The sequence below is a fragment of the Sylvia atricapilla genome, chromosome 5 (genome assembly GCF_009819655.1).
Source record: "Sylvia atricapilla isolate bSylAtr1 chromosome 5, bSylAtr1.pri, whole genome shotgun sequence".
Lineage (NCBI taxonomy): Eukaryota > Metazoa > Chordata > Aves > Passeriformes > Sylviidae > Sylvia > Sylvia atricapilla.
The window spans coordinates 23,164,384-23,180,119 of record NC_089144.1 but is presented as its reverse complement, the minus strand read 5'-3'; the positions used below and the strand labels follow the sequence as shown (position 1 = coordinate 23,180,119).

The window sequence follows — 15,736 nt, the reverse complement described above, 5'->3', positions numbered from 1 at the left end:
AGCCTGAGGCCGTTCCCTCTCCTCCTGTCCCTGTTCCCCGGGGAGAAGAGCCCGTCCTGTCAGGTTGGGATGGTGGCAGCCCAAGCAGGATTGGCTGGGACAGAGCAGATCCAGTGCAGGACAAAGGTCCCTGTGCCAGGAGCCCCAGGAGGTCTGCCTGTGACACAGGGACGAGTGGCAGGGGCTGAGCCTGTCCTGTGCTGTGTCCCACGGCTCTGCGGCATTTCCCGGTGCTCAGTGAAGCAAAAGAAGCTTCTCTCATATTAATTTTTTTATTAAATTCCGTTAGTTTTCTCTTTATAGAATAACCTTTTCCTCTAGGCACAAATACAATACAAGGACTCTGCATGTTTGACACAATGTACAGAAACTTCAATAATCTACAACTGCTCAGGTAAGTTACAAAACCTCCGTGTTACACCTGCACAGCCAGGATGGAACAGAGGGACGGGGCGACTGTACAAAGAGCTCTGCACTGAAATAAAACGCTGGACTTTAAAAACGAGACAGGTGGAGGGGCTGGCGGAGCTGGGGGTGTCAGTCCTGGGGGGGCTGGGGGGTCCCCGGTGGGGCCGCAGTGACCCCACGGTGCCCTCTGGGGTCCCCCCAGGTCACACAGTGCGGGGGCGGGTGGGCTGCAGGAGCCGATTCTGTACCGAGAGACCCCCCCGGCACTGAGGGGCGGCAGCAGTGGGGGACAGCGGGGCTGGGACAGGGACAGGCAGAGCACAAAGGGGGCACCTGGGGGGAGTCTGGGAGGGAGGAGAGCCCTGAGGGGTGTGACCTGTGCAAAGGAGACCCTGCAGAGACCAGGTGGCACCTGCAGGGCCGCTGTCCCAGCCTTGTCCCAGCCCCGTGTGGCTGCAGCCTGAGGGGACCCTCCCTCATCCCGGGGCTGGTCTGGTCCCCATCCCCGGGAGGGGACAGGGGGGCACCCAGGAGGCTGCAGCGTTTGGCACCTCCCGCAGGGAACGTGCCCCCCGGGACAGCCAGCCAGGAGGTAGAGACTGTCCCAGCCAGGACAGGGGCCCTAGCGGGACAGGAACCCCGGGCCGCAGCCCGAGGAGCCTCTTGCCCGCTGGGAGCAGAGTGGCCACGGCCACATCCCCCGGGGACACGGAGCCAGCGCCTGCAGCATCCCAGCACTCTTCAGCATTCCCGTTCCTGCCCAATTGCTCCAGGGTGAGACACGACACGGGATGGTCCCGGTGCCCTGCGCGGTCCCCTCCCTCTGCCATCCCCTGAGCTGCAGGGCTTTGTCCCCTCCCTCTGCTATCCCCTGAGCTGCAGGGCTTTGTCCCCTTCCTCTGCTATCCCCTGAGCTGCAAGGGCTCTGTCCCCTCTACTGTCCCCTGAGCTGCAGGTCCCGGCTCCGGCGGGGCGGGAGCAGAGCCCAGGACTCGCTCCCGGGCCGGGAGGGGCAGGGCAGGTTCCGGGAGGATCTGGCAGACATGCGAGGGGGGCAGGACAAGGGGGCTGCTCTGCCTCTGCCAGCAGCGTGGGGTGGGGATGTGGGGCAGGACCCCCTGCCCAGGGAGCCAGAGCGGGGCTGGGGCACACGGAGGACACGGGGTCACGACACGGCTCAGACGGGGCCGGGGGCGGGACGGGGCCCCCGCCCGCTTCAACGCGAGGACTCCCTCTGTGTGCCGCCCCACCCCGGGACACGCCCGTCCCGCCCGGCGGCTGGGAGGAAGGGCCGCTCCTCTTCCTCAGTCCCGGGCTCGGCCTGGAGCCCGGCGCTGCCTCTGCTCCCGCTGCGGGCCCGGCAGCCGTGCCTGGAATTGCGGCTCCGCTGAGCCGGGCTCACGCGTCCGACAGGCAGCTTTGGATGCGGTCGATCCATTGCTGGGCCAGCTGCACGTCCTGGGCGCAGAAATTGTAAACTCGTTTCGTCGTCTTCAGCTGCGGACAGAGAGAGGCGGGGCTGAGAGCGGCACCCGGGGCAGCGCTCCAGAGCCACGCCTGGAGTGAGCAGTGAGCGGAGCTGCCCAGCGCCGGCCCCAGAGGACACTCACGTCGAAGAAAGCTTTCTCATCCACCGTCTTGGGGGCCCCCATGGTGGGGGTCCCTGGGGTGATGGACTCCACCTCGGCCAAGTCGATGACCCCCTTGCACTCCGTGTCCATCCGGCTGTCGTAGTACCGCAGCTGCGGGAGAAGAGCGCTCAGGGCAGGGCAGGGCAGGGCTGGGGATGGAGGGCCAGGACAGACCCCGGGGCCCAGCCAGTACCTGATGTTTGGTTTTATCCAGCACAAACCACCGAGACTTCCAGGGTTTCATGAAGGCGCCTTTCTTGTATAGAGACCCCTCGTAGGATCTACAGGGCAGGAAGGGGCCAGAAACAGCGGGGTCAGGGATGGGAACCCACCGGGATCCACGTCCTGCCCCCGCGGGAGGGATCCCCCTCCCGCTGTTGGCATTCCCGGCCCATTCCCAGCCCCGCCTGCCTGTTCTCGCTCTCCGACATCTGGAACTGGCTGTAGAGGGTGGAGGTGCTGCGGCGGCCGCCCGGCTTCCCGCTGGATGGAGTGGACGTGCTGCTGGTGTCGCTGTCCAGGCTGAGGTTGAGCGTGGAGCCCACCCCACTCTCCTGCAGGTACACGCCCAGCGAGCGCCGCTGGTGGGACAGCCCCGACGACATCAGCAGTGAGCTGGGGGTCTGCGGGACAGGGGCAGCGTGAGGAGGGCTGGGGATAAGCACCAGCAGCACCCAAACCAGCACCACAACCATCAGAACCAGCAGCAGCAGCACGGACAAGCAGCGCCAGCCTGCCACACTCTGTCACAGTCCTGTCACAGCCTCTGTCACAGCCTCTGCCACACCATCACAGCCCCATCACAGCCCTTGCCACAGCTATGTCCACACCCTGTCACACAGTCACAGCCCCATCACAGCCCCTGTCACACCCTGTCACCTACCCTGCTGCCCTCCTGCCGCCCCTCTGTGCGCTGGGACGCTTTCACCTTGTCCCACGTGTCCTTCCAGCGCTCTGGGATCTGCCCCAGCTCCATCTCCAGGTTGTGCAGCTCCTGTCGGGGGGAATTCTGCCATCAGCCCTGGAGGGGACAAAACCCCCGGGGCTGCTGTCCCTGTCCTGAGGCCGCTGTCCCGGTCCCCAACCCGGCGCCGCTGTCACTGTCCCTGTCCCTGTCCCAGGGTCGCTATCTGTGCCCCGCTGTCCCTGTCCCGGGGCCATGCCGGGCGCCACCCCCGGTGTCACCAGCGATGGCGACCTCGAGCAGTTTGGAGATGGCGTCGGGCTCCACGCGGCTGCGGTTGTCGTAGCAGGGCCAGATGATCCTGCGCTTGCTCTGCGGGGCCGCCGTGTCCTGCCGATCCGGCTCCTCCGGCTCCGGCTGCCCCTGCGCCAGCTCCCAGTCATAGGAGGGGCCCTCGGACAGCGTCTCCTCCGTGTAATAATCCCACACCTTCAGGTTGGAGATGTTGCTGTACGGCCTCAGCACCTGTGGGAGGGGCAGGGGCGGCTCAGGAAGGGCAGAGGGGCCGGGCATTCCCAGCCAGACCAAGGGGACAGCGTATCCACATGGAGTGTCCAGCCTGGAGAAGGGAAGGCTCCAGGGAGAGCTTCCAGCACATTCCAGGGCCTGAAGGGGCTCCAGGAGAGCTGCAGAGGGACTGGGGACAAGGGCTGCAGGGACAGGACACAGGGAATGGCTTCCCACTGCCAACAGGGCACGGCTGGATGGGATCTTGGGAACTGGGAATTCCTGCCTGGGCTGGAATTGGCAGAGCAGCTGTGGCTGCCCCTGGATCCCTGGCAGTGGCCAAGGCCAGGCCGGACACTGGGGCTGGGAGCAGCCTGGGACAGTGGGAGGTGTCCCTGCCATGGCAGCGGTGGCCCTGGAGGGGCTCTGAGGTCCCTTCCCCGTGGACAAATCCCAGCTCCAGCTGCTCCTGCAGGAGGATCCTGGGGTGCCCCCAGCTCTCACCTCCCCGTCCTCAGGTGCGTACAGGTAGTTGAAGAAGACAGGAGCTTTCTTGTTGAGGCGGTCGATGTAATCCCAGATGGATTTGGAGACCTGCTGGCCCTTCCGCTCGCCCTTCTCCTCGTACAGGAGCCCTGGGGGACAGAGGGGACACAGGGTGTGACAGGGGCCATGGGCAGGTGCCACCCCTGGCCCTGCACGCCGCCTTTACCCAGCTCAATGCGCTCGTAGTCTGAATCCAGCAGGAATGTCCGGAAGCGGTTGGAAATGTAGTGGTAGCTGAGGAACTTCAGGTAGTACTGGCTGAACTCGAATTCCATGGGGAACTGCAGGTGGATCTGCAGGAGCAGCAATGGGAGAGCCTTGGCATGGCTGAGATCCACAGCCATGGGCTGGCCTGGGCCGCCCCTGCCTGCCCCGGGGGCACTCCCAGGGCCTGAGGGTCCTGCTGCAGCCTCGGGGGCCCCACTGGGCTCTCGGGGGCCCCACTGGGTGCTCAGGGTGCACTCAGGGGTCCCTGTGGACACTTGGGGGTGGACACAATGGGCACTGAGGGGTCCCTCTGGGTGCTGGGGATCTCACCGGACGCTCATGGACTTGGGGGCGCTTGGGGGCTTTGGGGGTCCCACAGGTCACTCGGGGGTCCCCCGGCACAGGTGCCAGGGCTCACCTGGTGCACACAGTCCAGGAACTGGAGGAAGATGGGGGCGAAGCCGCTGCTCTGCCCCGCCAGGGTCTGGGCGCCGCGGTGGCTGAAGCGGTGGCCGAAGGACAGCCACTCCTTCTCCACCAGCAGCCGGAAGCCCTCCAGCGTCCGGTAGTAGGGGTCGGAGAGGAGCTGCACCAGGGACACCACCTGCGGGGACAGGGGGCTCCAGGGGCTGCGGGGGCATGGCCACGGGGCCACCCCGGCCAGTGCCAGGCTCTCACCTGGGTGGTGATGTCCCAGCCGTCCTCCAGACTGACCAGCACGGACGAGCCCGTGTCCAGCAGCTCCACTACCAGCACCGAGATCTGCAGGATCTTGTGGATCTGTCAAGGGCAGGGCCGGCAGTGAGGAGGGCACAGGGAATTCCTGGGCTGGCTGTGGGGGCAGTGTCCCCTTCTCCGGAGTGAGGCCACACTCAGGGGTCACAGGGGCCACCACCCTGCACTGGGACACAGCAGCAGCAGGGACAGGGGACAGGGCCCCCCACCCCCTCCAGCGTAGGAACCTCCCCTACAGCTCTACACTGGAGCAGCCCCCAGGCCGCTGCCCTGTCCTGGCACCGCCCTGTCCCAGCCCCTCCAGAGCACCCAACACTGCGGGTCCTGCCCCGCATTCCCGGCCAGCAGCTCCGGCCAGCACCACAGAGCTGAGCTCTGGACTGTCCCACCCTTGTCCCTCACTGCCCTGAGTGTCCCCAGGGTGTCCCAGTGCTGCTCTGCACAGGGCTCTGCAGCCAGGGCAGGGCCAGGCCCTGGCTGTGGGGGTGCTGACCTGGGACAGCCACTCTGACTCCTCCAGGGAGCGCAGGTAGGCCACGCTGGGGTCGCTGGAGGGGCAGCCGGGCACGCAGGCCTTCATCAGCTTCTTGAAGCTGGCCTTGACCTGGCGCACGTCGAACACCTCAATGGGCACCACCTCCCAGTGCTGCAGTGGGTCTGGCTTCACGCCCTGTGCGGGGACAGACAGCCTGGGCTGGCCTGGGCTGGCCTCAGCCACTGCCACCCTCGGCATCACGGAATTCTTTGTGTTGAAAAAACCCTCGGAGAGTGTGGAGTCCAACCATTCCCAGCACTGCCATGTCCCCAAGTGCCACATCCACATGGATTTTAAATCCCTCCAGGGATGGGCACTCCAAAGCTCCCTGGGCAGCCCCTGCCACGGCCTGAGCACCCTTTCCATGGGGAAATTCCTGTTGCTGTCTACCCTGAGGCTCCCCTGGCCCAGCCTGAGGCCATTCCCTCTCCTCCTGTCCCTGTTCCCTGGCAGCACAGCCCGACCCCCCGGCTGTCCCCTCCTGGCAGGGACTTGTGCAGAGCCACAAGGTCCCCCCTGGTCCCCCTTTTCTCCAGGCTCAGCCCCTTTCCCAGCTGTGTCCCGCCCCCAAGGTGGCCGTGCTGGCGGGTGTCACCTTCAGCTGGGACTTGTCCCCGATGATGTAGAGCGAGGCGCGGTGCTGCCGCAGGAAGGAGGGCTCTGCGGGGGTCCCGTTGTGCTGTGTCCCCAGCAGGTCCTTCCCGGCCAGCCGGGACCCGATCTCCACGTTCAGGGCGTAGCTGCTCATGCGGCCGCTGGCCCGGATGCTGCCCCACTTCCCTGCGGGATGGGGGCCGGGTCAGGGCGGGGCTCGGGGGCTGTGCCGGCCCCACATCCCCAGCCGGGGGGCTGAGCTCTCCCCGCAGCCCGGCCCGCGCGGCACATGCCAGGGAGGTGCTGGGCACCAGGCTTGCTTTGGCTCCTTCTCCCTCTGGGTGCTGCAGGAATTCCTGCCCGCTGGATTCCGACCCCGGCGGCTCCGTGGCTCCTCACTGGCACTGTCACAGCCCATTCCAGCGTCACCGGGACCTGCCACCTGCACCACGGCCCTGTCACCTGCACCACGGCCCTGTCACCTGCGCCACGGCCCTGCCACCAGCTGCACCCCCGCCCTGGCACCGTAGAGGCCGAGGAGGCCAAAGCAAACCTGGCGAGGCTGCCCGGTACTTACCGTGCCCGTGGAGCAGCAGGGGGGCTCGGGGCGTTACTGGGGTTACTGGGCATTAGTGGTGAGGGGCAGGGAGGGAGTGAGTGAGTGGGTGAGTGGGGGGTCAGTGGTCAGTCACAGCTCGGGCGCGTCCGTACCTCGGGGCGTCTCGCGGCCCTTCGGCGACGCGCACTTGGGGGTGGACAGGGTGATGACCCTGGCTCTGTGACCCAGCCCTGGGGGCACAGGATGGAAGCGACCTCAGCAAGGGACACGGAGCCACGGACACGGAATGGGATGGAGGCGATGGCGCCGGGGCTGAGCCCTCCCGCCCTCCCTGTGGCTCAGGGGAGCACCTGCTCTTCCCAGGGGATCATCACCTGCTCTTCCCCAGGGAATCACCACCTGCTCTTCCCAGGGGATCACCTGCTCTTCCCAGGGGATCACCTGCTCTTCCCCAGGAATCACCACCTGCTCTTCCCAGGGGATCGCCTGCTCCCCCCAGAGAAGCATCTACTCTACGAGAGCTGCTCAGGGCTGGGGGTCTCAGCGAGGCCCCCCAGGCAGCACCCCCAGCCCGTCCTCACCTCCGCGGCTCAAAGTCCCAGGCCCTTCGTCCTTCCCTCCCATCACCTGCTTCATGAGCGATCCCAGCTTAGGCTGCTGCCTCTTGTCGGAGAAATCTGCAGCACCAAGAGAAGGTCAGGCTCCCGAGGCCTCCCGGGGCTCCCCAGGCCCTCCCAGAGCCGGGGCAGGGGCCGGGAGGAAGCAGCAGCAAGCGGAACCGCGGGGATGCGGAGCCAACGCGGGAAGCACCGTCCAGATGGAGCCACGGAAAACCAGGGGCAGCCCGAGGGGAGGGGGCTCAGCCCCCAGCCCACAGTGGGGTCACCCTGTGCCAGCCCTGCCAGGTCACCTGTGCAACCCTGAGACCCCTGCTCTGGCCCCCCCACAGCGAGGAAAGGCCTCGGAGAGCCTGTGGGGAACTTCTCTCCCTTCAGGATCAGGGAGCCCCCCCGAGCTCCCTGGAGCCCGCAGCCCCTGATGTGTCCACAGTGATGGTGGGTGGGATGATGGGACAGGATGGATGGCACCGGGACAGGATGGATGGCACCAGGACAGGATGGATGGCACTGGGACAACATGGATGCCACCAGAGTGTGGCAGGGCGTGATGGAGCTCTGCCCTGCAGGCAAGGGCCAGCTGGGAAGGGACAGTTGGGCACAAACTTACCGGGGGTCCCCAGACTGACCCCAGCACCGTGCATGGGGGACAGGCAGTGCTGAGGTCCTGGTGGGAAGGGTCTGTCCCCACCGCAAAGTGCCCAGATCCCAGCACAGGCTTTGGCTCTCAGTGCTCCCAGAACACTGGGATTCCCAAAACCCCCAGGGCTCCCAGCGCTCCCAGCTCCAGGGACACCAGATCTCTCCAATACCAACCCCACCCACAGGCAGGGAGACCCAGCTGGAGCTGGGAGCTCTGGAGAGGCTGTGCTGCCTCCTGGGATGTGGAACCCCAAGAGCAGCTCCCTTGGAATGCATAGCAGGACCCAGGGCTGGCAGGAGCCCACCTCTGCCCCCACCCCTGTGCCCCCTCACCTGCACTGCTCATGTGGGCCGAGGTGAAGCCGCTGAGGGTGTTGCGCCCACTGGCATCTGAGTAGTGGGGCATGGAATTGATGACAGCCTGCAGGTACTTCTCCTGCTCCAGGCTTGTGGAGTCTGCTTGTGAGGGGCCTGCAGGGGACACCCCAAATGTCACCACCCGGAACCAGGAGACCCCTGAGTGTCACATCCCAGAGCTGGGAGACCCCTGAGTGTCAGCACTGGATCCTGGAGACCCCCAGGTATCACTGCACCAAGCTGGGCAGACCCCCAAGTCACCCCCCAGAGCCAGGGGACTCCCAAACACCACCACACAGAGCTGGAGACCCCGAAGTGTTACTGCCTGGATCTTGGAGATTCCCAAGTATCACTGCCCAGAGCCAGGGAGACCCTGAGCATCACCACCCTGAGCCAGGTGACATGTCAGTATCACTGCCAAGAGCCAGAGACCCCAAAGTATCACCACCCCAAGCCAGAGGAACCCTGAGCGTCACTGCTGGGAGCGAGGGGACCCCTGAGTGTCACTGCTGGGAGTCAGGGGACCCCTAAGTGTCACTGCCTGGAGTCAGGGGACCCCTGAGCATCACTGCTGGGAGCGAGGGGACCCCTGAGTGTCACTGCTGGGAGCGAGGGGACCCCTGAGTGTCACCGCTAGGAGCCAGGGGACCCCTGAGTGTCACTGCCCGGAGTCAGGGGACCCCTGAGTGTCACTGCTGGGAGCAAGGGGACCCCAGAGTGTCACTGCTGGGAGAGAGGGGACCCCAAGTGTCACAGCCTGGGTGCAGGGGCAATCCCATGGCCCCAGCTCCACGTTCCAGCGGTGACAGGACGCTCACCTGGGGTGGGGGCGTTCTGGGACTTGAAGAGGCCGACGACGCCCTTGCCGTGGAGGCCCCCGGAGCGCAGCAGCACGGCCTTGGTGCGGGAGTTCCTCCAGCACACCACCGGGAAGCGGCTCTGCCGGTAGCAGCGCGAGATGCGCTGGATCGTGTTGTCCTGGATGCTCTGCGGCACGATCAGCAGCCCGGGGTAGCTGCAGACAGAGCCCCGGGGTTCGTTAGCGCCAGCCTTCCTTAGGGCTTTAATTAATCCTGAGCGGCACCCGCTCGGAGCCGGCACCTATTCACCTTCTCCACACGCCTGAGGGATTGTTCCTCGGTTCACTAAATCAAAACTCGGAGTTGGGTAAAACCAACCCTGACAAGGTGCACTGAACAAATCCCCAGGGAGTTAAACTGGACACCTGGGAGCTGGAATTCATGGCCCCTCAAAGACATGTTGGAGTGACCAGGACTCATGGCCATCCAAGGAAACAATGGAGTGACCAGGACTCACGGTCATCCAAGGAGACATTGGAGTAAAAGAAAACAAAGCAAACACTAACAAAGACATTTTGGCCTCAGTGCTGGAAATTCCCCACGTGGGAAAAACGTAATAAAAACACCAGAAAATTCAGACTCATCATGAGAGGTGTGAAATCAATAATCAACAAGAGGCAGAACAGCAATTAATGAGGAGGACTGGGCAACTTAGAACCAATGAACATTGGTTAAAAACGTATAAATAAGTGAGAATCACAGAATCACAGCATCACTAGGTTGGAAGAGACGTCCAAGACCATCGAGTCCAACTCAAAGAGAAGGGTTTGGGGTGGTGTGGGCTGGGATTCAGTTAGTCAAGGACACACCGATGCTGGACTCGCCGGCACCGCTGGAGGATTTTATTGATCCTGGTGGTTCTGTGTGTCCTGATGACATTAGGATCCACAGGGATCTGCAGGGATCCGCTGGGGTTCATTTGGCCAAGGACAAAGAGATGCTGGCCTCGCCAACACCACTGGAGGGTTTTAGTGATCCCGGTGTTTCGGGGTGTCCTGGTGTCACCAGGACCCGCAGGGCCCCGTGGCCGGGCCGGCTCACCTGCGGCAGATGGCGTACATGCGGTTGACGGTGGAGATGCGGAAGGGCTCGTTCTTGGAGCGGGTCAGGCTGCTGCTCAGCGTGCCCAGCCCCAGGCGCTGGTAGTCCCGGCAGCAGGCGCGCTCCACCACGTGCGTCATGGTCATCTTCTCCGACGGCCTCATGGTGCTGCTGGGCGTCAGCGTGCTCCTGTCCAGCTCCTCGGACACTGCGGGGACGTGGCGGGGCTGGGGACACCTCGGTGCGTGCACATGGTGCCCCAGAGCAGCGGGATGGGATGGAGCAATGTCTGACCCCGCTGCTGTCACCCGTCACCATCCCCACAGCCCCAGGGGTTTTCCAGCCAGCCCAGACCTCCCTCCGTGCTGGGGTCTCTGCCTGGCCACCACCAGCAGCCAGGGCTGGGACAGCAACCAGGAGTTGCTCCCACTGGGACAGAGAGCAGCACCCAGGAGATGCTCCCACTGGGACTGCACTGGGAACAGGGACTTCTCCCAGGTGGCCTGGCCCTCGCGGGGCGTTCCCCACCTGAGATCTCGTCCTCGTTGTCCTCAGGGAAGTGCTGGCTGCCCCGCTGCTCCCAGGCCGGGGGCGTGTATTTCTTGCGGGTCACATACTGCCGGCCGATCGTCCTCTTGGCATTCTTCACCAGGTTCTTGGACAGTGTCCTGGGGACACAGGGACAGTGCTGTCACACAGGCAGGCAGAGCCCTCAGCCCTCAGGGCAGTCACTGTCACATGGGAGGTGACGGATGTGTCACCCACCAGCGCCTTGGCCCTGCAGGAGCCCCAGCTGCTGCCATTCCCAAGGGATTTGGGGTGCTGGGGAGCTGGCATGGGGCAGCCAGAAGGAGCAGTGTCCCACCCTCTAGATCTGAGGGAACGTGACCTGCTTTGCATCAGAGCTGCGACAGGCAGAGCTCTGGCTCATCCCAGGGGAGGAGAGCTCCAAACCATAGCAAGGGACAGGGATCCATGCCACTGACCAGGGGATCCACCACAGGAACAAAGAGAACCAGCATGGGGACCAGGGGATCCATGGCAGGGACCAGGGGATCCATGGCAGGGACCAGGGGATCCATGGCAGGGCCACTGACAGCCAAGCCTGGGCTCAGGGCTGCAGCCAGTGCTGCAGGACAATGTCCCCAAGTCACCCAGCACTGCAGGACAATGCTACCCAGTCATTCAGCACTGAAGGACTGTGTCCCCAAGTCACCCAATGCTGCGGGACAATGTCCCCAAGTCACCCAGCACTGCAGCACTGCATCCCTAAGTCACGCAGCACTGCAGGAGTGTGCCCCCAAGTTACCCAGCACTGCAGGACCGTGTCCCCAAGTCACCCAGCACCACATCCCTGAGACACCCTGTGCAAGAACAGTGTCCTCAAGCCACCCAGTGCAGGAATAATGTGTCCCCACGTCACCCAGCACTCCAGGACAGTGTGCCTGAGTCACCCAGCACTGGAGCACTGTGTCCCCAAGTCAGCCAGCACTGCAGCACCACATCCCAGAGCCACCCAGGCCACTGGAACCCCTCCTGTGGGACATTTCCTCAGGCAGGAGATGCCACTGCCACAAACTCCCACTCGCCAGTGTGACTGTGTGGGGCTGGGGACACTGCAGGACAGGGGATATCTGCAGCTCTTTGGTCTCCACAAGGTCCCTGACAGGAGGGGTGAGGTTGGGTTCTGCTCCCAGGGAACAGGGACAGGAGGAGGGGAACAGCCTCAGGCTGGGCCAGGGGAGCTGAGGGTGGACTCTGGGGAAATTCCCTCCTGGAAAGGGCTGTGCAGCCCCGGCACAGGGGTGGGGTCCCCATCCCTGCAGGGATTTCAAAGCCGTGTGGCTGTGACACTTGGGGACAGGGTCAGTGCTGGGAATGGCTGGAGTCATTGTCTCACAGGGCTTTTCCAACCCTAAGGACTCTCTGCTCTCCAGTGATGAAACCAGAGCAGGGACAGGAGGGGGCGTCCCAGAGGGCGAGAGGGATCACACCCAGGTGTGACTGCCCCTCCCGGCACAGATACCTGAGCGAGGGGTTCTTCTCCTTGGCCTTGGGCTGCATGGCCTGCTTGGGGGACTGGCCCACGGTGAAGGCGAAGGTGCCGCGCACGTGCTGCGGGTAGCGCAGCTTGTGCAGGTGCTTCCGGAAGATCTCGGCGCTGTCCGAGGCCACCTCCTCGTCAAAGGCGATCTTCAGCAGCTGAAGGGACACGGCCAGTGGGGCACAGTGGGGTCAGCCCAGGGGACAGCCCTCCCCAAGGATCAGGGCAGAGCTTGGAGGCACTCCAGAGCACCACTGTGCTGAAAGGCTGCCCTGACTCTCCCTGAATTCCCACTCCCTTCCCCTGTCCCACTCCCTTTTCCTCTGCCCCATTTCCTTTCCTCCTGGAGTCTCCCTTCCTGCTCCTGGGTGTCCCTGTGCAGGGCAGGTTTTGGGGAGCTCTCTCCCAGCATGGGGTCCCACCTGGAATGTGCAGGAGCGCAGCTGCAGTCCCTCCTGGATGAACTGATCTGCCTGTGCCTGGATACTGATCTTCTTCTCTTTGGTCAGCGAGGCGATGGGGAAGGACCGGATCACCACCTGCTCCCCCACTGGACACGGGACAGGAATGGGGAATCAGTTCCTGGTGGCAGAGCCAGGCCACCCCAAGCCACCCGGGGTGTCTGTCCCACCACAGACATGGGGCCACGGCTCACAGCAGCCAGAAACAACCAACCCCTGCTCCAGGGATCACCAATCCCTGATCCCCAGGGACCACCAATCTTCCTCTTCAGGGATCACTGACGAGCTCCCTGATCCCCAGGGATCCCTGACCCGCCCCCCTGATGCCCAGGGATCACAGACCAGCTCCTTCTGCTTAAGGATCCCCAACCATCCCTCTGCTCCCCTGGGATCCCCCCGCTCCCCGCTGCTCCCCAGGCCGCAGCCCCTCACCCAGAGGGTCAGTGGGGGTTCCCTTGAAGATGATCCTGTAGGTGGTGAGGAACACGGCCCCCTCAGCGGGAAGCAGGGGGGGCCCCCCGATGCTGCCTCCGGCTGCCTCCTCGCGCCCGTCCGGCATCAGGTACACGCGGAGCCCCTCCATCACACACTCCTCCCCCAGCAGCAGGGTGGGCCGCAGCAGCTTGGGCTGGGGGAACAGCAGGGGGCTCAGGCCTGGGGGAAGGATCTCACAGCCCCCAGGCTCTGCTACCAGCCCAGCAGGGCCTTCCCTACCTTCTGGATGGGAGGGAGCCTCTTGCTCTCCCTGTGCACGGCATCCAGGGTCTCGATGTGCATCTGCACGATGTCTGTGGGACAGGGGGTGAGTCTTGACCTGCCTGAATCCTATCTGCCCTGCCTGAATCCCACCTACCCTGCCTGAATCCCATCCTATCCTACCCAAAGCCTGCCTCCCTTACCTGAATTCCATGCTATCCAAATCCTGCCCTACCCAAATCTTACCCTGCCCCCCTCAAACCCCACCCTACCTGTCCCAAATCCCACCCTACCCAAATCTGACCTGCCCTATCCAAATCCACCCTACCCTGCCCAAATTCCATCCTACCTTTCCCAAATCCACCCCGCCCAAGTCCTACCTGCCCTATCCAAATCCATCCTGCCCTGCCTGAATCTCACCCTGCCCAAATCCTACCTGCCCTATCCAAATCCATCCTGCCCTGCCTGAATCTCACCCTGCCCAAATCCTACCTGCCCTTCCCAAATCCACCCTGCCCTGCCCAAATCTCACCCTGCCTCCTCAAACCCCACCCTGCCCTTCCCAAATCCCACCCTACCCAAATCTTACCTGCCCTAATCTAAATCCACTCTGCCCTGCCCAAATCTCACCCCGCCTTTCCCAAATTCCCCCTGCCCTGTTCCGCTGCTCCCTGCGGGGTGTCCGCCGTGTCCTCACCCGGGATCATGACGTGCAGCCCCTTGAGGTGCTCGTTGGTGACGCCGCTCTCAGTGCACACCTTGTCCACGAAGCGGTTGATGAACCTCACCACAGAGTTGGCCACGTCCGAGCTCTCGGCATCCTCAAAGCCGCTCTCGGTGTCGTAGCTCTCGGCCACGCTGCCCGCGATGCTTCCCGAGGGACAAGGGCGAGAGTCAGCCCGGGACAGGCCGGCCAGGGGTCAGCCCGGGCCTGGAACAGCCCCTGACAGGGGCAACTCCCAGCATGGACCCAGGAGAGCTCCTGCTCCTGGTAAAAACTCAGAAGAACTCCCACTCCTCATCTGATCCCAGGAGAGCTCCCACTCCTGATAAAAACCCAGAACTCACACTCCTCATCTGATCCCAGGAGAGCTCCCACTTCTCACAGACCCTGGAAAGCTCCCACTCCTGACATGAGTCCAAGACTGTTCCCATTCCCAGCACAGACCCAGGAGAGCTCCTACTCTTCATCTGATCTCAGGAGAACTCCCACTCCTGATAAAACCCCGGGAGAGCTCCCAGTGCTGATATAGACCCAGGAGAGCCCCAACTTGTGGCAGGAACCCAGGTAAGCTCTTACTCCTGAAAAAAGACTGGAGAGCTCCCACTTCTCACAGAGACCCTGGAAAGCTCCCACTCCTGTCAGGAGTCCAAGCCTGCTCCCACGCCCATGGACCTGGGAGAGCTCCCACTCCTCATAGGAACACAGTAGAGTTCCTACTCCTGATAAAAACCCAGGAGAGATCCCACTCCTCATAGGAACCCAGGAGAGCTCCCAGTTCTGATAAAGATGCAGAACAGCTCCCACTTGTGGCAGAAACCCAGGAAAGCTCTTACTCCAGGAAAAAGCCAGGAGAGCTCCCACTCCTCATAGGAACGCAGGAGAGTTCCTACTCCTGATACGATCCCAGGAGAGCTCCCACTCCCAGAACCCCCTCTGGGCACCACAATCCGCCTCACTCCTGACACAATCCTGGAATCCCAGCATGGCTGGGATTGGGAAGAACCCTTAGAGGCCATCTGGTCCAACTCCCCAGAGTGAGCGGGGCCACCTTTCCCTGACAGCAGCCCGGCACGTGAGCTCTGTCCCAGCTCCGGTCCCGCGGTGTCCCCAGGCCGGGCACCTGTTGGTGACGAAGCTGTTGCTGACGCTCTCCACATCGCCCAGGCCGGAGCTGCGGAGCAGGCGGTTCTTGCTGGTGTCCAGGGGCAGCAGCAGGTAGCTCATCCTGTTGGCGTAGTGGATGGCCTGGCTGAACACCGTGCTCTCCTCCTTCTGGATCAGCTCCTGCTGCTTCTCCCTGCTCATGGTGGGCCACAGTCGCAGCTGCTCCGACGCGATCTCCAGTGCAGACTTGGCCTCCTGCGGCTCCTCCGGGCTCTCCTGGAGCAGGGGAAGGAATGGGGCTTGTCTGCATGGACAGACCCACTGGGAGCTCCCAGAAATGGGGTGCAGGCCCTCATCCTCATCTCAGCAGGCTGCTGTCCAGAACGGGCAGCTGGAATAGGATTCTCAGAGCAGCTGTGGCTGCCCCTGGATCCCTGGCAGTGCCCAAGGCTGGACACTGGGGCTGGGAGCAGCCTGGGACAGTGGGAGGTGTCCCTGCCATGGCAGGGGTGGCCCTGGAGGGGCTCTGGGGTCCCTTCCCACCCAACCCATTCCATGATTCTC

The 15,736-nt window shown here is 63.7% G+C and overlaps 1 protein-coding gene across 3 annotated transcripts in view; it reads right to left on the bottom strand.

Annotated features, from left to right (window-relative positions):
* Positions 1–253: 253 nt before the first annotated feature.
* SBF1 (SET binding factor 1) overlaps positions 254–15,736 on the bottom strand; it is a 60,009-nt gene continuing 44,526 nt past the window's right edge. The window contains exons 19-42 of one of the 3 annotated variants that reach the window (XM_066318945.1): positions 15,189–15,448; positions 14,042–14,214; positions 13,363–13,436; positions 13,081–13,276; positions 12,610–12,737; positions 12,170–12,345; positions 10,672–10,811; positions 10,144–10,351; positions 9,061–9,257; positions 8,219–8,356; positions 7,208–7,303; positions 6,779–6,856; positions 6,069–6,253; positions 5,432–5,608; positions 4,882–4,983; positions 4,622–4,807; positions 4,163–4,289; positions 3,955–4,085; positions 3,238–3,468; positions 2,923–3,033; positions 2,451–2,662; positions 2,233–2,320; positions 2,019–2,150; positions 254–1,905 (exon numbers count right to left, since the gene is read on the bottom strand). In XM_066318945.1, coding sequence (XP_066175042.1) covers positions 1,807–1,905; positions 2,019–2,150; positions 2,233–2,320; positions 2,451–2,662; positions 2,923–3,033; positions 3,238–3,468; positions 3,955–4,085; positions 4,163–4,289; positions 4,622–4,807; positions 4,882–4,983; positions 5,432–5,608; positions 6,069–6,253; positions 6,779–6,856; positions 7,208–7,303; positions 8,219–8,356; positions 9,061–9,257; positions 10,144–10,351; positions 10,672–10,811; positions 12,170–12,345; positions 12,610–12,737; positions 13,081–13,276; positions 13,363–13,436; positions 14,042–14,214; positions 15,189–15,448 — 3,645 coding nt within the window. In that variant the 3' untranslated portion in view covers positions 254–1,806. The remainder of the gene's footprint in view (positions 1,906–2,018; positions 2,151–2,232; positions 2,321–2,450; positions 2,663–2,922; positions 3,034–3,237; positions 3,469–3,954; positions 4,086–4,162; positions 4,290–4,621; positions 4,808–4,881; positions 4,984–5,431; positions 5,609–6,068; positions 6,254–6,778; positions 6,857–7,207; positions 7,304–8,218; positions 8,357–9,060; positions 9,258–10,143; positions 10,352–10,671; positions 10,812–12,169; positions 12,346–12,609; positions 12,738–13,080; positions 13,277–13,362; positions 13,437–14,041; positions 14,215–15,188; positions 15,449–15,736) is intronic. The other 2 variants (XM_066318946.1, XM_066318947.1) reach the window with 2 other exon arrangements.